Source organism: Pelmatolapia mariae, linkage group LG23 (assembly GCF_036321145.2).
Source record: "Pelmatolapia mariae isolate MD_Pm_ZW linkage group LG23, Pm_UMD_F_2, whole genome shotgun sequence".
Lineage (NCBI taxonomy): Eukaryota > Metazoa > Chordata > Actinopteri > Cichliformes > Cichlidae > Pelmatolapia > Pelmatolapia mariae.
The window spans coordinates 39,603,491-39,631,283 of NC_086246.1; the positions used below are offsets into that span (position 1 = coordinate 39,603,491).

General features: G+C 42.4%; 1 protein-coding gene across 4 annotated transcripts; it reads right to left on the bottom strand.

Moving 5' to 3' along the window:
- Positions 1-1,027: 1,027 nt before the first annotated feature.
- On the bottom strand, positions 1,028-27,791 carry dot1l (DOT1-like histone H3K79 methyltransferase). Of its 4 annotated transcripts, none has more exons than XM_063465809.2 (29): positions 27,431-27,791; positions 20,268-20,311; positions 20,101-20,175; positions 19,772-19,835; positions 17,963-18,191; positions 17,632-17,726; positions 16,863-16,925; positions 16,680-16,735; positions 16,390-16,469; positions 15,621-15,689; positions 15,425-15,531; positions 14,753-14,794; positions 14,570-14,665; positions 14,242-14,461; positions 14,032-14,145; positions 12,725-12,816; positions 12,523-12,624; positions 11,992-12,129; positions 11,707-11,832; positions 11,044-11,483; positions 10,863-10,959; positions 10,611-10,760; positions 10,361-10,403; positions 9,324-9,937; positions 8,787-8,992; positions 8,507-8,580; positions 7,722-8,402; positions 6,343-7,138; positions 1,028-6,213 (listed from the first exon to the last, which is right to left on the bottom strand). In XM_063465809.2, the coding sequence occupies exons 1-28, from the start codon at positions 27,509-27,511 to the stop codon at positions 6,498-6,500; spliced, it is 4,839 nt and encodes a 1,612-aa protein (XP_063321879.1). In that variant the 5' UTR covers positions 27,512-27,791; the 3' UTR covers positions 1,028-6,213; positions 6,343-6,497. The 4 variants fall into 4 exon arrangements, with proteins under 4 accessions (XP_063321879.1, XP_063321878.1, XP_063321881.1 ...); XM_063465808.1 differs by having other exon boundaries at positions 1,029-6,213; positions 14,242-14,464; XM_063465810.1 differs by lacking the exon at positions 6,343-7,138 and having other exon boundaries at positions 1,033-6,213; positions 14,242-14,464.
- Positions 27,792-27,793: the final 2 nt, after the last annotated feature.

The window sequence follows — 27,793 nt, forward strand, 5'->3', positions numbered from 1 at the left end:
CCTCTTCCGTCACGGTAGTGCTGGGCGATATGACGATATATATCGTGTGGACGATAGGAAAGTGTCTATCATGCCATTTGTCTTCTATCGTTTCTAACCTAATTATCATTAACCCTATAAAACCGGTCAGAGCAGGCACACTCCATTTTGCCTAACTATTTTTAAATCTCTGTAGAACTGGAACCACGTAAGCTAGCGCAATTATTTTTTTTGCATATGAAACCGGAGGAGTTGTGCTTAGGTCTTATGCCATTAGCTTGCTAGGTCACGGTTTCCTTCCACATATAGCTTTGCAAAAACTGCATAAAAAGCACTTGCAGCAACAAAAACATAATATTCCAGAAACATGCTATGCCGATCCGATCAGCTGTTCATAACACTTCCTAGTTGGAATATAGGTCAGTGCAAACTATCGCATGTCCGCCATTACCTGCCTGAAACCGGACGTGACATCATTTTCGCGGAAAATGTAGTTTTTTGCCTTCAGGGCCTTATAAGCCTACGCTGGTGTTTTTAAGTCATGTTTGACTTTATGCTTATTTATAGTTTATTTTGATGCACATGCTGTTTTTTTGCAAATTTGCATTATAATATTTATTTTCATTTTTCCTGCAGTATATAAAAATGAGTGTATCTCAAAAATAAAACTATGAAGACACTCAAAATAAATATCTCGTGGTTGGAAACTATTTTGTGCAACTTTTTTGTATTTGAGGGATAAGCCTCTTAAATTTCTCTAACTAGAAATATATGTAAAAAAAACAAAACAAAAACGATTTTCAATTTTTTTGTAGTTTATTGCATTTTTCTGCAATTTATGTAGTTACTATGGACTTAATGCATACATATTATTAAAATTTGGGGCTATAACGGTTGTATTGATGTATAGCAACTTGAAATGCTCCCACAAATGGCACTACAGCATGTAAAAATATAAAGATAAGCTCTGGCAGACTTGGTTCTATGGCAATATATATATATATATATATATATATATATATATATATATAGATAGAGAGAGAGAGAGAGAGAGAGAGAGAGAGAGAGAGAGAGAGAGAGAGAGAGATGGCAAATATATTAGTGTTGTCTTCTCACTATACATACTCTTAACTTTATGCAAGAGAAAATAAAGTATAAAAAAATGATATTTTTCGCAAAGAAACTCCGTCTTGTGGTTTTGCGACATGGTGCTGCTTTACGTGCACCCGGATTTGCAACATGCTTTACGGTAACTCGAAACGATGGACGTGTGACAGGTTGCAGTTTCATGCCCGGACATGCAACAGGCAGAGACAGCTACACAGGCAGCCCAAGAAGAAGCACTTTTACTGAAAAGAGGGGGTACATCTGTGATTTGGTTACATTTTGGGTTCAACAGCACCAACACAGAGCAGAAGACGCCCATTTGCAAGCTATGCTATAAAACTATTCCTGCACCCGATGCCAACACAACAAATCTCTTCTATCACCTACAGAAGGTCCACGAAAAAGAATACTCAAGAAGCTAGAAAATCCGAGCTAAACCAAGTTGTGGAATGACGGGAGCAAGTTGGGAAAAGAAAAACTATAGCCAGCGGAAGATACAGCAGTCTTTCACACAAGGCCATTTTCAAAAAAACGTCCCCGCGCCATAAAAAAAAATCACAGGAGCCGTCTCGCGTTACATTTGTAAAGGCATGGCCCCTGTTTATGTAGTTGAGAAGTACAGCTTTTGTGACCTCATCAAAGTCCTTGATCCGAGGCACGTTATGCCCGGTCGTAAGCACTTCAGTAAAGTCGAGTTGCCTCGCTTATATAATGCATGCCCGGCCAAAGTAGAGAAGGATGTTTGCAGTGTCGTGCATTATTCCTTGACGACTGACCTATGGACGAGCAGAGATACGCAGCCCTACATGAGCGTAACCATCCATTTCATTAACAAAGACTGCACCCTCTGCACTCGCTGTTTACAGACTGCGTACTTTCCAGATGACCGCAGGTCAGGTGGTATATCGTGATATATATCGTTATCGTGATATAAAATAATTCATATCGTGATAAATATTTTTTCCATATCGCCCAGCACTACGTCACAGCAAACCAAATGGACTCAGACAAAGTTCACTCCAAACGCAAACTCAATATTATAAGAAACATTTTATTAATAATCATAAATCGCAGGGGAGAAAAAAAAACATTAATTCCATTTTTTCATTATAACATCTTAGGATAAAAGCACCAACATCAAACAGTAACAATGTTTCCATGAAAAACCGAGGGCCTTTTGGAAAGTAGGTTTGCCATTATTGCACCTCAAACCTGCCCTGGCTTCACCAATCAGAGAGCACTATACACATCCTGTAGGTCACGCGTGTCCTTGAATGTTACCCCCAATTCAACGAGGGATTCAAACAAGACACCGAACCTCCTCCTTAGAGACGCAAATCTAGACAGAGGCATTTGTGAGATGAGGAAGATGCTGAAAGTTGTAGCCATTTCACAGCTTCTCGAGATCAGATCGCTCATAAAGCTCGGACTGATTGTCGGGGGTGGGGGTGGGGGTGTACGTGCCAGCAGGACTGTATCTGAGGAGATCTGATGAGGGCAGCTGATACATTTTACCTTGAAATACACTGACTGAAGGGTGGCCCTGGTCCTGAGTTGGGTCGTAGAGGGACTTTGTCATGCCACCTGAAGGTAAATTAACGTAACATGCAGCAGATTACGAAACTTGTTTTTTCAAGCAGTGTGGGGAGTTCCTGAGTTAAGACCTTTGGCAGGATTTCGAGTAAACAGCCTTGACTGCAAAGCTCTCAAAAATTATCTACGAATAATGTGCCAGGATGCAGTATGATGCAGAACTGCACAGCTTTAAAGCCAAATCACACCCCTGAAATACTTTTAAAAACTATAAAACTGCCTAAAATCTGTATGTAATGATGGAATACCTGCCACATTCCTCAAAGTGCTCTGATGGGCACGTACATCCCCCCCCTCCGCCCGCCGGTGTCCCTCCAGATTAAAGATTGAAAGGTTAGACTGGGCTGTGAGAAAAGCCACCAGGTGAGCTTGTGTGTAAGATTCTTAAACCATAAAACCCTGCAGCACAACAGGAGGAGAGTAGTATTCATCAATAGCTGCGATTTCCTTGTTTTAAGTGAAGGAGAGCACCGTGCTGTCTGACTAGTAGTATTAAAAACTGACAGAAATCTGAAGACACAATCAAAAGCATAACATGTAACTGCAATCGTATCAAACACCAAGAATAAGAAAATCAAAACGCCATCGACAATAATTACAAAATACCTCTCAGTGCTGGTAACAAATGGACTAGTCTAATTCTAAAATGACTTTTTCTCTTCACTTGCACACAAGTGCACGGGACAGGAGTTTTATTTTTCTATAAAGCTTTGATTATTACACTAATATTCCCTTAGATATGCGCTGGCAAGTGAAAAATTAAAAAAACAAACACAAAAACACACGTACAAACTGAGCTTTAGTGTAATTCCACTATCAGAGGAAAAAAGGAAGCCTATCTGATCTCACTCACACACACACACACTAAGACAAGTGTTTCACATCAGCTCACGCGGCAAGGTACGGCCTCGTCAGTAAGACGTCTACAGGTGGTGTGTGTAAAGAGGCTGACGCGCAGTTCTGTATGCACCAGTGAAGATTTCGATTGTAAGGTCTGAACTGCCCTCGTTTGGAAACAGAAGCACCATTTTTCCTGCAGAATCTGGGTTGGTAAAAAAAATTAAACACCAAAAACAAATAAAACAACAACAACAACAAATCAAAGAAGTGAAAATACCTGAAAAAAGTGATAACAGTTCTAGTACTGGAATCTGGTGGCGTTCGAGCCGCCGCACCTTTGTGTAATAAACACACAGCCTCTGAGTTTGTGGCTGCGGGGTGTGTGTGTGTGTCTGTGTTTTCAGGTGCTGATGTGCAGCCATGTTAAGGTCCTCTGGTGGCAATGCTTTGCTCTGCTCGGCTTCAAGCCTCCTGTTACAGGGTGAATTTAAGGGTCACAATGCCAGCACCAAAACACCCCTTTCACATATACATATACACATATATATATATATATGTATATATATTTATATACTTATATATATTTATATAGACTGTATATAGTTACTTATTTTATATACCTTTCTGTTTATGACGGAGATGTACAATTAAAGAAAACTTATGTACAAAAACAGTGTGTCTTGTTCACCAACAGCGGGCCGATGTATGTTTGAAACAATAACAGGGGCCCCCGTGGCCGTCGCTCGGACCCCGAGCCGGCTGCACGAGAGCACTTTCATCCAAAGGTGGCGTCTACAGTTGTACACGATGCATTCAAAGAACGAGACAATAGCATATTAAATATGAGAAAGGAAACGCCAAAAAACGGCTTTACAAATGTCCCTGTGTACAGCACCAAGTACTCGACTTGTTTTTGATGTTTTCATTACAGAATAAATAATATCAGGCATAGTCCAAACTTAGCACCATTGTTTTCAGACTGTGAGTCAAGTACACACACACTAATGCATTCTACAATGTCAACACAATTCAGGATTTAAAAAAAAAAAAAAAAAAAAAAGGCAAATGGAAAGACCGACAGCATAAATATAATCATCTAAATTATCCACAACTATACAGTCAGAGAATGAATCACATTCACAGTACAAACATCGTTTACAAAAACAAATTACACCGTTTTTTAAAAAGCAAACAAAGAGGTGTGAAAAAAGTCCAGTAGTTTGTTGTGGTTATGGTCAACTATGTTTTCCCAGTGTGTGAGGATTTGCATGCATGACTGTGTGTGTATGTGTGTGTTTAAACTAAACGCAGTAAAATTTCACATATCAGTCCACTTTCATTTAAACCTGCCTTTCCTAACAGCACGGATAAATATGAATGCATGGATCTCTACTGTTTGCTTAGCTTACAAAGAGGAATATTTCTGTTGCCGCTTGTGTGACTTCACAAACCGACAGGAAAGAAATCGTTAATAAATACACGCAAACTCACTGAACTCTGTTGTTCTTGGACATGTGGATTCAGCTGTTCGCTGAACCTTAACAGAGCAGCCACAGTGACGAGTGGCTGAAGAGCACCATTTCATTTTTTTTTTTTTAAACAAATGTTAATGTACTCGGCGCTGCGTTGCATTATTGGCACCCAAAGGCATGTTATTAATTTACCTTATCCTCAAAATAAGGCCAAAATCAACATCCGCAGATGTTTTCCTCATTCCTCTCATCCTTTGAGAGATTTGTCTGATTATTGCTAACATTAAATATCTGACATTAGCAGAAAAACAGAAACAACTTCACTTTAAGGAAATAGCTACAAAATATTAAATATTTTTTGAGACAGAAGGAGTCAGAGCAAGCCAAACAGACACAATCTAATTTATTATTTGGCTTTGAATTAAGCACCAACAACTCATTGCAGTTTGTCACTAATTTAAATATGAAAACACAGTAAATACAGTAAATCATGAACATGGCAGGGGTGCCAACTAACACAAGCAAGGGCTTGTACATCTTCTGCTACGTGAGCTTAATATCCAGTGCGAAGTTAGACCAAAATACGAAGTTCCGCATTTTGTTGCGCAACCAAATATATTGCAACAAATATAGAATTTCACAGAGGGAGGAAATAACGCATGCACGCAAAAGCAAAGGTGCTTGACGTCTGAGCAGAGTTCAATGAACTGGCTCTGTGTGTGTGTCTGAGTGCGTGTGTATGTGTGTGACTCGTGAAGTGAAACTTCACCGGGGGGGGGAGTAGACCCTGGTTTATCCTGTCGTTAAATGATCATTCTTTTTTTTTTTCTGATTTTGCTGAATCCCGGTTGCTATAATTGGGACCAGAACAAAGAAACTACATATGAACAGATTAGATAGCACCTTAAAGTCAAACACGATATTTAAGTTCACTCAGAGCTGGACAACAGCCAGACTGTAAAACACTACTCCACACACAAACATGACCAGTACCTATGAATTCTGCTCAGGGTGACCATAGTGGTGGTTTGTGTGTGTGTGTGTGTGTGTGTGTGTGTGTGTGTGTGTGTGAGAGAGAGACAAAGATCCCAGTACAGAAGCCGGTCTTGGAGGCGATTGGGTAGTGCAGAGTTTGAAGCACCAGTGAATGAGGAGAGTGCCTTGGTCCACACCTGGACATTTGCATAGTTTATTTAATGTTGAGGTAGTTTTCATCAATTACCTGAAACATTCAAAGACAGACGAGGACATCATGAGTGATTCTAAGGCTTCCAGAAATAACACAGCAAAAACACAGACAGCTGATTGAGCACTGAGCCTTTACTTTTAATCTAACACCTACTTCTCTTACCTTGTCCAATCAGACAAACAGCTTGCAGAAGCACATGGAAAACAGGCATCCTGTCTCTCTCACTCCCTACCAGCCTCTCTCGCTCACCCTCTATCCACCCTCAGATTGTTCTCCGCCCTTCCCCTCTCCTCTCCCCTTCCCCTCAGCCCCAAACCCTATCTAGGTCGGGAGCTGGGGAGCTGGGAGGTGGTGTAGGTACCATGCATGCTCTGAGTCCTCCACATACTCCCAGCACCACCAGAACTGCTGGTCGGTGGCGGAGGGGGCAGACGGGGGGAGTAGTGCACTGCAAATGGACGAGAGGAGGAGGCAGAGGAGGCTGAGAGAGAGGAAGAGGAGAGGGATGCAGCAGCAGAGACAGAAGCAGCAGAGGTAGAGGATGAGATGGAGAGGGATGATTGTGCTCTCTGGTGGTGGAGAGAGGAGAGGGACAGACGCGAGGAGTGGAGGGAGTCTGATCGAGAAGACGCTGGGGAGTCAGAGTGCGTGGATGTCGACGAGGAGGGGACACTATGCAGGGGTGGAGGAGGGGGCAGGGAGAGCGTGGGAGGAGAGGGGCTATGTAGAACCGACTGCGTGCGGCTGTGCTGGGCCTGGGATAACGAGAGGGGCATAGGCGAGGACACGGGCGCCAGGCGCGTGGAGGCTGGCTGGGGAGTGGTGTGTTGCTGGGTTTGGGAGGAGGTAGAGGAAGAGGAGGAGGAGAGACTGAGCAGAGAGTTGAGGCCTCCTGAGGTGGGGAGCGTTGCCCCAAACTGATGGGAGGACACTGAGGGAACCACGTGGTGAAATATACCTGCAAATCATACAGCAGAAATGGAGGGAGGAGGAGGAGGAGGAGGGCGAGAGAGTGGAGACAAGAGAGAGCAGTGGCAAAAAGAGCAGGGGGTGGGGGGGTGGGGGACAGAGAGAGAAGCAAGGGCTGAGCCAGGTTGAGCAAAGCGCCAAGCAAGTCTGAGACAAGCACATAGAAAGCAAACAGAGTCAGTCCACTGGAAATGTAACGGAGCCAATTCAGCGCAGCCAGCGTAACGCTGCAGGAAGTGAAATGACTCTGATGCACTAACACACCCGGGGAAAACGCATGCGCAACAACGTGACCTGCATGAAATCAAACGGTCACTCGCGCTTTGTTATTAATGATTTCAATGAAAGTTTTGTGAAAAATGGCACATTTTCCGAGGGTGTCTCCAACTGCATCACCTAAGCGGCCAGTCCACGTCAAAGCAGGGCAGCACAGCGAGTCAGTCGAGAACACTTACCTGGCTCTTTCTCTTGCACGATTCGATATCAAGATGACCCCAAATACACAACCAAGCCCTCCCTCCAACTATTCGCTAATCCCTAAATAACATTGGCTATTAATCAGTGGTGCTCACCTCCAGCTGCTCCCCCTGCCAACCCAGCACTGGAGAAGCTTCCTAGGGCAGAGTGTCCGTTGACAAGCCGAGGGGTCCCAGTCACCGTGGATCCGCCGGTCTGGGCCCCAAACAAAGATTGCAAGACTGAGGTCCCTCCAAGTGGGAACTGGGCCCCCAGGTACTGCCCCACAGATGACCCAGCGCTCGAGGAAACAGCTACAGGACTGCCTCCCACTTTCCCACTAAGAATGCCCCCTCCGCTGCTGGCGGCAGCAGAAATGAAGAGGTTCTGACTGGCCAGATTGCCGCTGTTCTTCAGCTCCCAGTCACGGGACGCCTTCTGCTTCTGGAGGGTCTGGCGCTGGTCTGAACTGCTTCCTCCTTGAGCACCACCAGCACTGCTGCTTCCACCCCTGGTACTTGCCTCCTGACTGAGGAAAGGGTTTGGATTGCTGTAGCTGGACTCTCCATCGCTCCCTTTCCTCACCTGCTGCTGTTTGTGGTCAGAATCTGAGTCTGTGCCCCGACCGGAACCCCCGATGCCAAACGGAGAGCCCCCCTGTCTCAGGTCAGAGTTGGGTTGTTTGGGATCAGAAATGGGTGAAAAGGTGGATTTCCATTTGCTGGTAGAGGACAAAGATGACGATGAGGAGGCTTCACTCCCGGTGCTGTTACCACTGCTGCTTCCTGATTTTCTCCCTAGTGGAGGAGAAAGGAAAAAAACAAAGAAACACACAGCTCTAATCGTCTAGCAGAAAGGCGGAGGATGATGATGATTATTTCCTAATGTATTCATTTTCTACCTCGTTCACTATCTCCGAGTCTACCAGGTCCATCTCTGCTCTCCAACGATATAGTGGCTATTTTTCTTTCAATTCTGCAAAAACAATAAACAAAAATCAAAATAAGCAGTAACAATATTATAAATATATAAAATTTGCAACGGAGCTGAGTCATATTTATAACGGTACAACTTGTGATTAAATAAAAGCACAAACAGGAAATGCTGAATCACACGACCCAGCGCAAGGACATTTAAATGACTTCCGATCGATGAAGACGCCATCATAAGCTTCATATTACCGAGAACTGGAGCTGTCAACAGGATATCCCGAGTCCTCATCGTCGGAGCTGGGTGCTGTGGAATATCGACCCGTGCCGTTCATCTCCAGGGGGCGCTCTCTCTTCAAGATGGGAGGTTGGTCTAGGTCAGGCCCAACGGGGCTGCGGCTTGATTGCTCTGGAGAGGAGATGGCAGAGATCTCCAGAGGTTGGTTGATGTTGTTCACCTGTTGGCGAAAATAATCACAGTTTACAGTGACGCTGGCGACATCTGTGAAAAACAAAACAGATGGATGGTTACGCTGGAGCAGCAGAAGGTTGTCTGTATGATAGCTAAAGAGGATGTGGCATTGTTATTACGCTATTATTACATTTGTTGTACAGTTTCAAGATCATGCCGCAAAGTGTGCCTCTATTGAACTTTTAAGACTGATGAATTAGCAGTGTGCAGGAGCCTTTAAAACTGCTTATAATATTGAGTATATACTTAATATAGTACAATACTCATAATGTAACTTCAAAGAATCTCATATATGCTCTTTCGTCTCCAGTGCTCACCATGGAGTTGATATTGAGTGGCGATCCTGAGGAGTGGTTGCTGGAGCTGAGCCCAGGGAATGATCTTCTCTTTGGGGATCCACTGGCCATAACAGGCCCTGGGTTGCAACGTTTCCGTCTCCCCCGCTTGCGTCCCTCTTGAGAGCCGAGGCTGTGAGAGGAGTGCGATGACGACGTATGTGTGGGTGTGTGAGCGTGCTGCGTGCTGGGCGATTGGTGGTGGTGGTTTCCATGGTTACTGTGGTATCCCTGCTTGGCCGGGTTGCCGGTGTGGTGGTGGAGGCGAGATCCTCCGGCTGCGCTGCCCCCGCTGCCTGACGAAGAGGAAGACGAGGATGAAGAAGAAGAGGAGGAGAAAAAGATCCTCCTTCGCAGTTCACTTTCCTGGGCTTCTGCGTCCGATTCACCTCCTTGGCCCTCCGGTCCATCTTCTGGAACAATCCTCGGGGGTCCGTCGGCATACTGGAGCACCCCCCCAGTGCTGAGAGGGGGGCTCTGGATCGGACCGCCTCGGCCCATTGTTAAAGTGTTGCTGTGTGGAGGAGGTGAAGAAGTGCCATTGTGGTCCTCGGGGTGCAGACCTCCATTCATCATGCTGGAGATGGATGAATATCCTAACAAAGACCAAACAGTTCATGAAGCTTCACAGGAAGATCAGACTAACATAAAACAGCCTCAATTCACATATTTAACCTTAAATAAGCAGCAGTAAGTTTTTGTCCAGAGGAATTTTTAGCAGCACCCCAAGGAATATACTCACCCATTTTTAAAGCTGTAATTAAATAAAACCAGCTTTTTTTCTTTGCAAGCAGTTTATTTTGATAATTATGCTTTATTTGTGAAATGGACAAAAATAATTGGAAAATGCATATTATTCCATGAAATCAGCAAACACAGAATCATCCCCTTTACTGTATGTAGTGACCATGCTTACGCTGCGTAGTCAGAGGCTTACTTACTTAATCCAGGCAAAACCCTGACTATAGTAGAAACTCTAAAAGTCACAAGTGAAAAATATGTGAAGAGTCCATCCTTACCATTGGTCTGACCGGTCTGTGACACAGGACTCGGAGTACTTCTCTGAAATCATGAATACAGAGAATTTATCATTATGAAATCTGAAGGTATGGATTTATTTTGAACTTTAGACAATTACATTAATTAATTGACTACATAAAAACCTAACCTACACATCTTAATCTTTAAACATAATATTTTTATCGTGCAGCGGGGCTTCACGAGAGAGGTGCATCAGTGATGTACTATAGGAAAAGTCAGCACACTCACCAGTCTCTCAGCACGACTGGGTAGCACCACACTGGCCAGTGGGATGCTAACTGGTAATTTACTTGGGTGAACAGTGCTCAGTGGGATACTAATAGGAAGGCTTGTAATGCTGTTGTCTCCCTGAACAGATGGACTCCTCTCTTTAATGCCCTGTGTCACAGCACAAATGGGAAAATTACAGCAGTGAAAGACTCAAGGTGTGCTTGCAAATAAATCGCAGTGAAAATGACACAGGGAAAGACGAAAATTCACCCTCTCTGAGCTTTTGAGGTTAATCTGAGCATCACATCCATTGGGAGAGGGGCAGTTCTGTTTGGCTCCAAGTGGAGAGTTAACACCACCCAGATCCCTAAAAAGAAAAATGATGCTTTAGGATTCAATCTGCAGACAGCAGAAATAAAAATGTTCATACATGTTTGTAGTAGGAACAAACCTATGTGTGGTCAGCCCTGGACCTCTTAAGTGAGCAGAGGCAGTAGGATCCTGGTTAAGGTGCCTACGCAAGGCAATCTTGGCAGGGGAGAAGCGCGTGTAGTCAGGAAGAGCATGAGAGAAGCTTTGCTGCCTTTGTCGAGCATCAGGGGTGGCAGCCACTAATTCATGGTCCGGGGATATGGGCAGGTACCGAGAAAGAAGCTCACCCTTGGAGTTAACCCGGTCAAAACAAGGTGAGCTGGTGCCGTTGATAGTAAGCTCTGGGCTAACACCGTTGAGAACTGGGGCTGAAGACAGGCCGAGCTTAGAGGAGTCCACGTCTGTGGAAGCGCGGGACTCCAGGTTTTTTCTATACGGGGAACTTTCACCAGGGCTGTAGGATTTCAGCTGAAGTAGCTCCTGCTGCCTTTGACTTTTCTCCAGCTCCACAATGCTTATCTACAAACAGACACCAGGGGGAACTATTACACAGGTAAACAAGCTATACCGATGGTAAAATATTGGAAAATGTTTGTCACAATAGCTCATGCACTCTTCCTGAAAACCACAGAACAGTGAGGTGGATTAAAGGGTGGCGAGATAGTAGAGGGGCACGTATTAGAAAAGAGAGACCAAAACACCTGGATATAGATCCAACAATCTGAAGATGTCAGCTGTGTACCTGCAACTCCAAGCAGTGTCTCTGCTTCTCGGAGATCTGTTTGCGCAGGGCCTGCTTCTCTTTCAACAAACTCTCCAGACACAAAGAGCCCCAGTCCAGCTTCAACTCCTCACATCGAGACTTCAGCTGAAAAATAACAAGTTACTGTTACTCACTCTCTCTCTCCCATAATGCCGCCAGCCTGTTCGTCCAGCATTGCGCAAAAGTTAAACAGCAGGTACGATGACAGGTGAGAACCGCTGGAGACAATGCTGTAATTAAGGGCTGGAGGATCTGAAGCCTCACCAGCAGCAAGCTGTGGTCTCTCAGCAAAGCCATATCTCTCTCAAGCTGCTTGGTTTGCTCTTTCAGTTGAAGGTTATGGGCTGATATCTCCTTCTGGGCCTGAAGGAGGTCCTCCACAGTCAGGGCTTTTACTCCCAGCTGTTCAGCACACACAAAAAAACACATTTTTATCAGCTGCTTTACTAGCGTGATGCTTAAAAGAACTGCGTCTAAGTGAGTCTTTGCAGACCTCTAGTGGCTGAAGAGCTTTCCCTGCTGCAGTAATGTCAAAGTGCATTTTACATTCTAAGTGCTCATATACAGTCACACCTGATGCAGGTGTGCATCCACCTCCTGTTTCTTTTGACCATGTTTATCCTCAGGTGGGACAGAGACGGCATGAGTTTTAAGCTCATCTACAATTCCTGTCTGTTTGATAATCTGCAGTTTTTGAATATACATGCTATAAAAAGTTGACTGAAGCATTTTCTGTAGATTTCTACTAACAAGTGTTACTGCATCAGGTGGGAGCAACATAGCATTACTTCTTACCTCATCCAGTTTAGTCTGAAAGAGACCTTTGATCTTCTCCTTGTGAGACTGACAGACCAAATGGAGCTGCTCCGCCTGCCCTGATAGGTCCCTGTGTTTTTGCTAGAGTGAGTGGAAAGCAGATATAATAATATAAATGTATATACAGAATTTAGCGAGGTGAAGATAACCTCACTATGCAGTCTGTTGAGACAATAATTACCTTCTCTTGGTCTAAAAGTTGTTGCAGGTTGGAGCGGTACTGAGGAGTCTTCATGTAGGCCATAAACTGGAGGTACTGAATTTTGATATTGTCTGTAAAAGAAGATCAAAGTTGGAGACAGAGAGAGATGGAGAGTTTAACAAATATGTTTGCTGCTGATTGGAGAACTGCAGAACTGTTGTTTTATTTACCTCTTCACGTTTTGGCCTCATTCTATAACGTGTGCCTAGAAATATTCTGACCACAAAAAAAATGCACATGCAAAAATGACTGCTGGAAATAATGAAACATGCACACCAGCTAATTTTCTTCTTGTCACTGTTTAAAATGTGGACGAGGCTCAACATGTTTGCTTGTTTGTTTATTTTTGTAAAAACGGCTCATATCAGTCTCTGGCGTTAGCTGGTCACGTAAAAGAACAACAAAAAAGATGCAATAAATGCTGACGTGCAATTGAAGTTGAGGATGTGGAGAAAGACCGCCAACGCTTTTATTTTTTATTTTTAGTGTTCTGTGGTGAAATGGCTGCCACTTATTTCTGATTACTGTTCTTTTGTCAGGGACCACAGACAAAAACAATAATGGCATCAGAGTGAAACAGGCCAGGTACCAGACTTACAGAAAAGCTTATTTTCATTTGCACATTTACAACACAAGTATAATAATATCAAAGACCATTCATGCAAATCCTAAAAACTCAATTTTTTCAAGGTATTAAATTAAAAAGGAGAACTGTGCAAAAGCAGAGCTTCTTTAGGAGCCCACCTCTCATCCTCAGTGGCGACCTTAAAGCTAAGTTCTTACAAAGTTCTTACAAAACCTTTCCCAGTTGGACGTTCAGTACCGTGAACTATTTTGACAAGATTACCATTTGAGTACAAAATCTGGTTCTCAAAAATAAATATTCTGTACTTCCAATACACCTCTGTATGTAGGTGTGTGCGGAGGCGGAGTCACAGCTATGAGTGGATGGCTCACGATGTGAATGTATTCACTGAAAAAGATCTCATCCAAAACTTCAGCACAATGACAATCATCCTAACCAGCAGGCAACACACAAAAGTCAGATCAAGTTCTCTTTTATTAAGTCTTTAGTTCACAACCACAAACAGAAGTGGCGTTAAAAAGCTTTAGGTTTTGTTAAATTTCACATCACACTTCCCAGAACGTGTGTCCATACTGATATATAAAAACTGTTGCTTAAATCAGTAACCTGCATTTCATATAACCATGTGTATATCTGGTATGGTGCATGTGGTTTTTCAGCATCACAATTAAAAAAAAAATCAATCAATTCATTAACTTACCTAGCAGTTTTTCCAAACCAGGGGGAGTTGGGCTCAGCAGCAGTTGACTAGGGGTATAGTGCTGGACCTTGGGAGGTAGCTGGTAGAAGGGACTCTGAGGTGGTCGGTATGCATCTGCACGCACAGTAATATTTTCATTAGTAACATCAGTAAAAGTCCTGTTTAGGAAATAATACAGACAGCATATTGTGTGTGTGTTAGTGCTCTTACCCTGAGGGGGTGCTGCAGAAAGGGTCTTGGCATGCAGCAAATCCAACGCACTCTGATTCTTCTTATTTTTCTTCTCAGCAGCTGGGGTAGCTTTCTTGGGTCGACCACGTTTCTTATTGTTCAGCTTGCGACCTTTGGCCAGGAGTCGCGTTCTTCTCGGTTTAGCGGAGGGCTTGACCACAGTCACCAAGCTAGGACGCTCCTCTTCACCACAGGAGTCCTGCTTTATTACACAAAGAGATAACAGTCACATAGAGAACACAGAGACCTGTCTCACAACGCTGACCAGCTCGTCCGGGTTTACAGAAATTAATTCTCATTCTTGTACCTTGTTTGGTTCCTTGGGTTTTGTGGGCGTGGTACTATTGCTTTTACTGTCCTTCGTGTCCTTCTGCTGACGTCTTCTAGCTGCCTCTTGCTCCTCCTAACAGAAGATGAATCAATTTACTAGTCTGATCCAAAAAACGTAGTAAATACAGGGACTGTCAACACACTGAAGAAGAAGACTCACCCTGAGTTTAGGATTTTTGAGACTAGCAAAGTAGTTTTCAAGCTGGAAGATGAGAAAAGGAAAATGTGGGTATTAGATTAAGAGTCCTTATCTACACGTTTGTAACAACACAGAATCAGATGCATGCTCGTTTCACAGTTCTGACTGAAAAAAGCAAACGCACTAAATAATTAAATTTATTACAATCGGTACATAAAATGTCTTTTGTGTCATCGCCAAATAAAGCTTCATAAAGAGTGAGACAGAGAGGGCAAACGGCATCAGGTGGTGACAAGAAACACATCTGCATAATGAGACTGTCACAAGCATTTTCCAGGCAGCCTGCCAGTTTTCTCATTGGGATTTCAACAGGTAACCAGGGATTACTTTCACCAGTTACTGGAATGACACATATGTCACGGTAATCTAATAAGCACATGTCTGCCTGTGAAACCTCAGATTGCTTACTCTCAAGATACACTACTCATTAAGATGATACCAGCTGTTATTATGGCAGCTTATCTCTTGAGTTTAGGTTACGGTTCGTCTCTAATGGACAATTTATTTGTGTTGCTTTAGTAGTCAATTATTTTTTTATTGGGCTGACGAGATCCCCTCTGTTAGGATTTCACGTGTGGGCGCCTGGGATCGCTTCCTCTCATTACAGAGACAAAGAGAAGCATGGGTGCTTACTATGGTGCGGTCTATGGTATGCAGGTAGTAGGAAACTGGCTTTCCAGTCCAAGAAACAGAGCCTCTGAGTGGAGAAAGCTCCACCACACGCATAATTGTGCCAATATCTGCAGGACAAAAGGGAGGAATATCACACGTAAGTCTAATTGAGCCTTAAATATTATTTATTTATTTTTTAAATAAATTGGGTGCTTACCACTCAAGTTTCGACTGTTGATTCTGAAGTTTAAAGGTGCAAAGGGTTTGGAGGATACAATTTTCCCTCCTGGGGAAATAGAAAAACAAATTCACATAAATTCTTTACATGTGTTGTACACACCACAGCTTTTTCAGCTCATTACTTGACGCACGCATGGTAATTTACACAATCACTTTAACTATCTATGGATGGATCTCATGAGCCATTTTAACTTAATTAACAATGAGAACAGCAGAAGAATTAATCACTACCAACACTAAAAAAACATGATGCTTTATATACACAAAATACTACATGCACCTGCTTTCATACTGTTTTTCTATGTTTGATTAATTTTCTCCAGTTTTCAATAAAGCGTCTCAATTTAGCTTTGCTGGGAAATTTGAAAATACCAAATTAACAAAGAGCAGACTGTGGAGATTAAAGAAAAAGTGGACACATATCCTCAAATGATTTTTAAAATAATGCTCTGATCCAAACATGACATACAAAAAGTGGTGGGTCTGAATATAATGCAGAAATTGTATGTTTGTGACTTTGAAGCTGAAACATTGTTGACTCTATAGAACACAAATTCATCAATGTGCCTAACAAACTGTCAGTGCAACATAATTTATGCTCAATTTTTCTGATAATTCTGATCAGAATTTAAGTGATGATCTATATATTTTCCAATTTAAGAGCCTTGTGTATGTCTGTGTGTTTTTTAACTAAGTACAAACAAGTAATGAGTAAGTAGTGTAGTCATTAGCTGAAAAGTACTAACCTTCCTTCATGTTAGCAAAGCGCTCCTTCAGCTGGTGATCTACCTCTGGACCAAAGGCAAAGTTATTCACAAAAATAATACTGGAAAACAGACAAAAGGAAATACTTCACAGTTCAATTCACAGTAAAAATGGTTACCTCAGGATGTAATGAATGACAAAAACAGTTAAGGAGGCGATTTTCTGATTATATTTTGATTAGATTCAGATTCTAAATGGCCTTATTTGCAGAAACACATAAATGGAGATTTTGGCTTTCAGTCTGTCACTGTGATCAGGCTTTGTACACCACCTTGTGTTGGCGATTCTTTCTTTCCACTCTTCAGACAGAAAATCACCTCTTTCCAGCTGAAACAAATAGTACGGTTATGGAAAAAATCCTGAACACCTGTGAATCTACAGAGCACCTGAATTTGTTTCCTCTGAACGTGTGCGCAATGAAAGTGCAACTTGTGTCACACAAGAACCAACTTACTGTGTACTCCCCGTGTTTCTTCCCATACCATTTCATCCACTTTTTAAACTCTTTATCCATGGTCTGAAACAAAGAACAGAAACAATATCTGAACACTTGATACGAAAATTCAAGTTTTTAAAAGTCAAAATGATGATAATGCGAGACCTGCGGAGGCATTTCTAGAAAGAGAGGAAGTAAACAAATAGCCCCCAGTTAAAGTTTGGATACTGGGTTCTAAGAAACGCCCTTTCAATTACCAGAATGACTCGAGTTTTACACTTATGATTAAAACTAAGATTTTGAGTTGAATATCCGCCCAATCAGGAGACATTAATTCAAAGCAGGGATGTCTATCTGAAGCTCGGGCACTACTCACCAGTCTGTTACCTGCTCTATACTCAAACCGGCACTGATTGCAGTCAGACACTACAGTCACATTACGATAGAGCTGCTGGAAGTTTGAAGACCGTTTAAGGTTCAATCCAGCTGCGTCAGACATTTACAATCTTAATTGAACTCAGTTTAGTGCTTTAGTGCAAGTGTGGAACAGGTTTATGCAACTTGTTTGGTGCAGCGCTACAGGGCAAACAAATGCTAACAAAGAAACCAGTTTGAAGGCTCATCTGAAGAGGAAATAAACAGCAGGTGCGCTTTCTGCTAGACTACGCTCTAGTTTAGAGCTGTCTATAGTAATCGGTGGCTTTTCACTAAAACAAATGTAAACGCAGTGATTTTCAATCCCGTGCTGCTGGGTCTGTATATCTGTTATGTGAGATAATGGAGTTACCTCTGCATAGGTAGCTGGAATGTCTGCTTTCTCTACACCGTAGTAGTGTTTACAGTTGGTTGCTGCTGCAACCTGCAGCACCACCTGCCCTACTCCTGCAAATATGAAACAATTTCTTCAAAAACATAAACACACCAAAGCTGCCAGACTTGCTATTTATGCTGGAGTTCTGAATCTTACAATTTCAGACATTTTCATAGTTCTTAATTAGCATTTTTATCCAATTAACCCCAAACACACTTTACTGGAGTACTTTTAAGAAACAAAGACAAACTTCAGGTGCTTCTACTAAGTGGTTAGTATAGAATGAAATGTATAACAGCAAACTAACCACTGCCAAGGTCAACAAAGGTGTCTTCTTCCATCATTTCCATTTCATCAATAATCTGGGCCACCAGGTCGAAAGAGGTCTCTCCGTACACCTCGGGGGAGAAGGGTTCATAGTTGTTGAGCTTCTCTGGGTCGGTCACTGAGTGGTTGTACACCTGCTGTAAGATATGTCTCAGCAGCCCATTGGAAGGACGCTTGTTTAGCTTCATGGGCTGGGTGGTCCCTTTCCACTGTAAAACAGGATTTGCATCAATTACATAGCTCCCCAGAGAGCGCACTCCATCCCTTTTTATACCTTTTAGGAGTTTTCAGACTCACTTTAAAACTGTATCATATTAACGCATTCAATTATTTTTCAAAATTAACCTGCACACATGATAATGACAAAGCAAATACAGGCTTTTTGAGTGGTTTGTACAACTGTTAAAAATAAAAGACTAAAATATTCCACTTCAATAAATATGTGAAGCATTCACTTAATACTTTGGCAAAAAAAAATAAGAACCTCAATTCTTTTGGGAAAGATCCCACAAGGTTGGCAAACCTGTCCTTTAGATGTTTCTCCATTTTTATGGTACAGTTATTTGAGCTTAATCCCGGTGGATGGCAAGTATCAGTGAACATTTTACGTTTCTGTTTGTTTTATGGAGTTCGGGTCCATAATTACCGAATTGCAAAGGATACACATCCACCATTTTTTAATTGAATAATAAATTTGATAAATTGCTTCTCTGCACTTTGACACTGACATAACAGATACATTATTGAAAAATATGTTCAGCTGCCTTTCTAAGGGGTTACGAGTCCCATGGACAGGATCCAGCTTGGCTGACTTTGACCACAAGTGCTGAGAATAAACCTTGTTCTTCTCAATGAGCAGCTCCTCCTCACGGGTGGTTTCAACTGCTGAAAAACAGCTACCATAGCCTATGTCAGTCCAAGACAGTGGCGTTGGAGTACGACGGGGGAAGAGACTACTTGGAGAGGCAGCAAAATGATTTCAAGGGCTGCCAGAAAGGCACCCTGGTCTGCATGTTGGCAGGCAAAGATAAGACAGGAAAGGCCAGGGCTAGTTAATTAACAGAGACTACACTAAAAAACGAGCAGGAGGGGATTTCCTTACTAAATGTATTTTGTAATTTTTCAAAAATGAAAATCAAACTTTTTCCAAATAATAAACTGTGCTAGATCTGTGCCTTGAAACAATCCTGATTCACAGATAGACATACAGTTCTCTCAACATCAAGGCACAGTTTTTACTCTAATATTCATCAGCAGCTGTAAGACCTTACACAGACACGTCATATTTATGTCCAGCTGATTTAATTAGCCCTGTGTTAGCCTTAAGATGGGCTTGTGAGGTTATATACTCTGACTTCTACCTTTCAGCAGCTGGAATAGGCTCCAGGAAATGTACTGTTGTATGGACAGATGATTTAATTACTGCCAGGTAGACTCCTGACAATCTTTAGAAGTTCCTAAGTGATCTCTGACAAAAGTAGCATGCACCAGAAATCAATAGCAAAAGGTCTGAATACCTGTGTAAGTGGAATATTTCTTTAATTACTGGAGTGGAATATAGATAAGACAGCACACTAAAGAATTCTTACCAAAATCCAATAATTGAAGGACAAAGATAGAGCACCTTAGAGAACACTGGCTCTGATATCCTACTACAAATACTCAAAACCAGAATAAACAGTTAGGGAAAATGATTCACAAAGGGCACAGATTCAAAAGAACCAGGTTTGTGACTAATGTGTAGCCTTCTCCTACAAAACAGCAAGGAACTTTTCACATATGGACTCACCAGCTGATGAATGCTGTCAATGGCCCTGTTGTACTTGTCACAAAGTCTCTGCATGCTCTCAAAGCTGGGAGAGAGAGGCAACACATATTAAATATTATCTCTATAACAATAATCAATTTAAGTAATAACAGCACATTTCTGAGTGAAATAATACAGCTCACATGGGTTAACTCTAATTATCATGACCTAATTTGTTATCGTGGCTGGGTGAAATTAATCAAGTCTTTAAATCTGACTCATAAACTCTGACTTGTTATCAGAGACATCCATCTAACCTTCTGTCTGACTCACAGACTTTGATTTTACAGATACTGATGACATTATTTTACCTCTTGGTGTCATAGTCAATGAGTACGTAATTTTCCATTGCCAGTTTGAGGTCTGGGATTTCCTCACACACCCACCTATTAAATAAACAAACATAAAATCACTACTAAATCAGGTCTTTGACAGTCATGTGCATGTAGGAGTATCGCAGGACGGAAACATCGCTTACCGAATGGTCTCGATGATTTCATGAGCAGCATCATGGTGTTTATCCTTGAAAGGGAGGGAGGGAGGGAGGGAGGGAGGGAGGGAGAAAATATTACAAAAACCACACCGAGAATAAAACATTTCACTCAGCAGCACCACAAATTACAGCTTTTAGATGTCCTTAAACTCCAAACACGACCACTCAAAACCAGTCTAAACAAAACCTCAACACTGCTGAAGCCATGACAGTTTTAGAAGACTGATGTTTAAGTGGGGTGTATCTAATAAACTGACAGCTGAAAATAAAATACCCTAAACTGTCTTCACATCTGACCTTAAAATACCACAGCTCAGTAAATCATAGGTCAAAACACTAAGACAATCTCATCAACTGGCAATCATGGGAGGGAAGTCCCTTTTAGCAGAAAAACACTGTCAGAATCAGGCTCAGGTAGGGACAAACACCTACAGCGACCAGAGGAGTGTGAGGTAGGGCTGTTCGATATAACGATATATATCGGATGACGATAGAAAAACGTCTATCGTTTCATTTTACGCTATCGTTTGTTTCGTGGTGTCGCAAAATAAACTGTTTATGGCAATATTTTTTCATCATTTTGATGGTCACTGTAGTGGCTATATTAATTTCTTAAAGTTCTCTCTTTCTCTTATATTTAATATAACCACACTACGGACGGACAAGCGCTTGTTTTTTATGCGTTTTCGTTAGCAACAACGACGGTAAAACCACGGCGTGTCCGTTTGTTTATTTTCCACATAAACCTTTCACAATAAAGCTCAAGATCCTGTTGAGGCTTTTCAAAATAAAACGAGTCACGTGAAAGATGCAGAGTATTTACGGATGAGAAGCAAAAAAGAGCCGCCAGGTGCTAAAAAATAAACCTTAGACTCAAACGTTAGAACAGACTTTTCTCCGCAGCATGCTGTGTAATAAATACTTACAAAGAAAACAGTGGCCGTTACAACTTATGTCTAAAAATGTATAGTTCCATGCATCAGCTAAAACACTCGACTCCAGGTACACGACGCCCAGCTGGAAACACTTCACGCAAGTCGAGATGCCCGAGATTCACAGAATTTACAGGAAATGTTACATTTTTGCAATTTATATCGTTATATCGACGATAGATTTCTTAATATCGGGATATGAGATTTTTGTCATATCGCACAGCCCTAGTGTGAGGGGAAAGAGAAGACAAATATTTAAATGGTAAATGGACTGATTCATAAATGGCGCTTTTCTACTGTCCGGGAATACGCAAATACTAAAATAATACTCAAATATTACCCTATACAACATGCCACATTCACCCATTCACACAAGTACTGTCATCTATGCTGTTAAGTGCTTACTACCACTCACTCATTCATACCCTGACACATGCATCAGAGAGGAACTTGGGGTTAATATCTTGCCCAAGGATATTTAGGGGGAGCCAGGGATCAAATCACCAACCTTCCGATCAGTAGATGACCTGCTCTACCTTCCTGAGTTACAGCCATTTACCACACTGAGTATTGTCATAGTGATCATAAAAAGAAGGAGGAAGTTCCTCAGATGGTTCAAGGTCACCTGATTTAAGCTACATTAAACATTTTATGATGTAGCTTAAATCAGGCCTAATTTCAGAAGCACAGAGTCTCTGTCTCCTAAACCCAAAATGTTAGCTGGTTCCACAGTAGAAGGACATTATAGGATGAAAGGTGGTGCTACATGTAGGCAAATTGCTGACTAGCTGAAAAGCAGGCCTGAACAGGAAAAAGAGTGAATGGACTGGTACTCATATAGTGCTTTTGTACTGTGCACTTTTTACTACAAAGCTCATTCACCCATTCCCACACACATTCATACAACATCTAATCACACTGATCGAAGCACTGGGTAAACACACGACATCAGTATCTTGCACAAGGATGTTTCAACATGCAGCCAGAGATTGAACCACGAACCATCTCGCTGACAGATGGCCTGTCCTACCTCCTGAGCCACTACCACCACCACTCAGTTTTTTTATTGTTTGGGAGATTCTGAATGTGCATTAGGAGGATTATGTGAATGCCATCGCAGAGAAACAGGAGGATTGCTTCACAGTAGCTAACCGCAGGGAAAAACTCCTGGTATGTTTATGGGGAAATAATCAGTTTAACAGAGTGCTTGCTGAGCCAGTATTGTACCGAGCATGCATTTTGTATTAGTATAAACAACATGTGTGTAAATATATGTTAAGTCTGGCAATGTGCATATGCAATGAAATGCTGATTAGCCATGTGCACATGCTGCTTATGTTAATTAGCCACGAGGAACTATTCTGATTATTAATGCATGTTAGTCTGGATAACGGTGTAATGTTTAATGTTCAGAGTTTCCTTTAACCAAATCATGATCCCATGTGCAACCCTGCACCAAATGCATTTATAGTCCCTAAACATATTTTATGCCTCATAAGTCTTTTGCTGCATTAGCTCTGCAACGGATTGTGTAACGGACCCTGGAAAGGTCGGATTACCTGCTGAGCGACAGTGCCTGTTAAAACAGCATTTCCAAAGCCAGCAGGAATTTTAATGAAACCGTTTTCTATTAAAAAAAAAAAAGACACTGAGTGGAGGGAAAGTAAATATGACATGCACACATATATGTGTGTGAAGGTAAGGTATAAAACTGCTGGATGGGAGTTTTGATCATTATAAATATAATTAAAGAGAAATTACAACAAAGAAGAAGAGAAAGAGATACTTTTGACTGCTCTCTTATTTCCTGAGGGCGTCGCCACAGCAGATGGATCTGCATGTTTGATTTGACGAGATTTTACGCCAGATGCCCTTCCTGACGAAACCCCTGCCTTTGAGATCATCAGTAAGAGTACAGCAGCTTGTGACCCCTTAAGGCTGGGTTTGCGTCTCCTCCCAGAACTGAACCAGGGATATTTCACATGTAAGGCAAATGTCCTAAACATTACACCACAGAGCCACAAAAAGACCTTATAAAGAAATTATTTGAATCTTATTACCCAGTTAACGTGTGTTTAAAATAAATTAGTAGATGTATCTGTCTTAATGTACTGTTCTAAGATGAGTTTTTATGAATTTCAATAACATCTGTTTGAGATGTTAATGCAGATTGTATGTGTCTATTTGAATGTATATAGGAACTTGAAAAAGAATAGCTGATGCTAATGGGAACCCTAATGAAACTGGAGAGGCTGAAGCTAGGCTCATGCTACATACCGTGTCTCTGAAAATCACCCTAAGTTAGTCAGAAGCAAACTTGAATAAGATAAAATCTATTGTATTTCACACACGCAGGGAAATTATAATCAGTAATTTTAGCAGGAGTGCCTGAGCAGCTCTCTGCGAGTAACAGGACTCAAGTTGCATCCAGCACACAGGCTGCCTAAGCCTGCTGCCTGAGCTGACCCACTGACCCACTTTCCGTCTCCTGCTTTGCCAAAGAGAGCCTCTGCTGGAGAGAAAGAAAAGAAAGAAAGTAGAAAGAAAAAAAAAGAAATCTGAAGGTGAAAGAGGACAAAGGCAGGGAAAGTGAAAGCGAGAAGCGAAAAAAGAACTGCGAAAGGAAAGGGGGGCCTGAGAGAGGAGGAGAGCCTGCTATTTGTCAGCTGTTTGAGGCCTGGCACAGCAGCATGAGCTAACGGTTCTCAGCTCTCAGCCCACAGCCCGGAGCTTCCAGCTTCCCGCTCAATACTACCCGCCAATACTACGCAAACTTCCGCCAAAACTAAAACATGCATGCGCACACCCTGAAAGAACCATGGCTAGACAGGAGATCTGTTAGCGGAGCACGGCAGTTAACTACATTGTGGAGCTAACTGTTAATGATAATGAGCTACAAATCTTCCTAAAACACACATGAGCAAAGCGCTGTGTAGCTCTTAATATGGAAGCTATACAGGGTATGAAGTGAGCGAATCAGATGCAGCGGGGGGAGGTCACCTGCTCACACAAAGACGGCACACAGCAACACCAGTACAGAGCTGCTGCTAAAAATAAACGCCGTCTGAAAGCTAGAGTCAGACAAAAAGAACAGAGGACCCTCCTCTCCTCCCCACTCTGGGTTCAACTGACGCACGTACTACTCCTCCTCTCCATGCTACCTCTCCTCACAGACGCACCGTGGGTGTAGGGGTTTTACCCCAAACACTGCTCAACTATCTACACCTCAGCACCCAATGAGAACAAATGACCAAAGTCAGGCTTTGTATAGAAATTTGAATACATTTTATTTATCAAATGGCAAAAAAAAAGTAGTAAGATGAAAGAGCCTTTTTGTTTTAGCTATATCGAGACTAATCGTGCTTATTTATACCTCCATTTATGCACATAAGAATTATGCTCAGTCACCACTGATTTTGTAACAAAGAAGATCAAACAGACATGAGTCAGATGCCAAACATATTATAGCTACAAATTTCTATGAACAATCTTTATCTGTTGTGTCACATCAATTTTGTGCTGGCTAAATACTCAGATGGTGTGACAAAGAGCTGAAAAGCTTTAAAACAGCTTGGTCATTTTTTAAATGACATTTGTTTTGTTTTCCCAGCACAAAAGGGCCAATGAATAAAAGCTACTTTAGTCTGCTCCCTTATTCACAAGGGGTTGCCACAGCAGGTAGCTCCACATGTTTGATTTAGCAGTTTTTTTTAACGCCGGACACCCTTCCTGGCACAATTCTAAAGGCATCTGTGTCTCCTCCGAGAATCAAACTGGTGATCTTTCACTTATTAGGCAAATGTCTAAACCACTACAAAAAGGGCGATGAATTAGAAATAAAATAAAAACTGGTGCCAGTACTCCTCATGAGTATAGACAGCGTAACAGTTGGACATAGCCACCTCGATGTCATCCACTGGTTTGTGAAGTCCTGTTATGAAGCCTCCAGCTGAGCTTTTTCACCATCGCCATCTTGGTGTTTTGAAGCCAGATGTGACGAGCAGGAGGTGGATATGACTGATCCTTGATATGCTCATAGCTTATCATGGCCCTTTCTGACTCTAAATCAATTTTTATAAATTAGGCTCAAAATTAATCAGTTGAAACTAGACACTGAGGCCATCAGTCTCATCAGGACAGGATGTACCGAGCTCTCAGACCAATGGAGAAAGAACCCATTTCTTCCAATCTTTTCTGGTATTTTTGCAACCAGAGTTAGACCCCTGGTGTTACAAAGAACACAGGCTTAAGGCACTCTAGCATCACATTTTAGACAAGGCAAGCGTGTCCATCTTTGATAACATCTGTGGATATCAGCCAAACTCTTAATAATGATATCAGTGGTGATACAGAATTAAACAATCCACACATTCCTACTGATCATACACCAAAAGTACTTAAAACACCAGCGTGTCTCTTAAAAGTGTTGTGTGGGGCTGCTTAGTACCAATACCTAGAACCAGATGGATAAAGAGCTGCACCACACCAGAGGTGCTCTTCATATGGAAGCATTTACAGATGCACAGATGTGGGGATTTAGTGAGCAAACAGCAGATGAAAGACTAAACAAAAGAGATCAGAGAACATCTTCTTTGCATTTTTTCTATGGGCTTGGTTCACTAAAAGCACAACTTACACATCAAAAGCCTGTAACAGCAGCCATGTTGTGTCTATCATACACAGATAGCAATGTGCTCGTGCTCTGTGGGTGTGATAACCAATCCTAATGTGGTGCAATGTAGGAGTGAAGAGTAAATGGAGTGGGATCTGCTGTTACCACCAAGAAGTTCAACAAAGGGAAAACACAATGAGTTTTAAACGTGACTGGGAACACATACTGGTATGTGAATTCTAATAATACAGCATTGCTGAACAGGGGCAGGCTCATATCTTCCTCCCTGCAGACTTGACCATATGGACAAGAGAGGAAGGGAGAGGAGAGGGGAAGTGTTTCCCCCTTTGAAAACAGGAGGAGAGCACCGCATGAATGGGCTCGATATCGCACAACTCCACATGCATCAGCTGTTTCTAATTCAACACATGACAGTATAAATAGCTCACGCAGCCCAATGATGTATTAAATTCCTGACATGCTTGTCCTCCTGTTTATCTTTGCAGACCATAACATAAGGAAATGGGAGGAAGGGAGGGAGGAACAGTGAGTGTTATCAGAGTCTGGCATAGTGCAAAAAGGGAGGGTCAGCTCTGTCAGGCAAAGCAGGGAGGGAGTGCCTGATTGCATCGACAAGCAACTCTGACTCAACAGAGACTGAAACGGGTGATGGGACAAACACACTATGATGGAAGTGAAATAACCAGACTGACAGACACAGCGCAGCGTGGGGGTGGGGGAAAGCGCCACAAAGAGACCCCACACACGCATTCTCATAAACTCGGCTATCTTCTCACCGCAATTACTATAAATGAGAAAGACAGTTCAAACTAACTACACACCACTGAAAAGGACCACAGAACTTACAACCGCTTCCCCTTCCGCTTATACTGAATGAGTCAACTGCAGGCACTGACGTGCTGACAGCTACATGGAAATAAAATTAAGAGAAGAGAGAGACGTGTTTCTACCAGGCATGATTGCTATCACTGCACAGAGCAGACTGACTGATGGGGGGGATGGGGGTGGTGGGTCCACCTCATGTACAGAGTTAACCCGAGCAAACACAAGTCAGCTGCTCTCGCTCCTAAAACTATGCTGAGATAACACACATACACACACAGAAGGCACTCTAGGAATGCCAACACTGCTATTCAGATGTGTACAGACAGGAGTTCAAACACCTACTGTGTAACCATCGGAGATATGGTGTGGTCTATGTGAGCAGGGAAAAAATGTTCGGTGATAAAATAAGTTGGGGACAGACTAACAAAACGGTGGTCCAATTTCAAAACAACCTCCGATCAGTGGCTGTCACTGTTAGTTTTACTAGCTACGGTCAAATGTGCCGTAGGACTAAGTGACTACAGTATGACAAGGAAAGAACGGATTGAAATAATCCAGGTGTGCCATCAGCCATGGCAGAAGGCTGATACAGCACGTCTGTCACCATCCCAACCAGTATGACCCGATTCTCCGGACGAGCGTGCCACGGCTCCTTCTGCTAGCTAGAGTTAGCGCACAGCTAACGCGGCTAACAAAGAGTAAAACAAAAGGCAAAGCTTAAAAGCTACAAAAATTAAGTTTTAAAGTTTAACACTTACGTATACTGGTAACGGCCACGGATACCCAGCGGGTTCTGCTCCAACCGGCGATTTGAGCTTGAGCTCCAGCTTTTCTCCCATCCTACACTTCACGGCGGCTTGGCTGTGGTGGATAGCTAGCTAGTAACTGCTCTCTGTTAGCCAGCTGGTCGGTTAGCGAGCGACTTACAACGAGAACATTTTGTAAGAAAAAACGTTCAAACGCGTAAAATTAAAAAAGACGTCGACGCTGGTTACGTGGCAGATACACTCACGATGCGTTCAAGTGTATAACTGGATATCACTCGCTGTTCTATTTTAAATAAAATGCCTTTTTTATGTCCACTGGCAATAACACCGATTCCGTATCGCCGCCATCTTGCC

Bases quoted from the DNA above. Each gene is read 5' to 3' on its own strand.
- dot1l (XM_063465808.1), bottom strand. From the start codon at position 27,511: ATGGGAGAAAAGCTGGAGCTCAAGCTCAAATCGCCGGTTGGAGCAGAA. The intron at 10,960-11,043 runs GTTTGTTCCTAC...TTTTCTTTTTAG, and splicing joins CCAGGGCTGACCACACATAG to GGATCTGGGTGGTGTTAACT. The intron at 8,403-8,506 runs GTAGAAAATGAA...CTCCTCCACTAG, and splicing joins ACTCGGAGATAGTGAACGAG to GGAGAAAATCAGGAAGCAGC.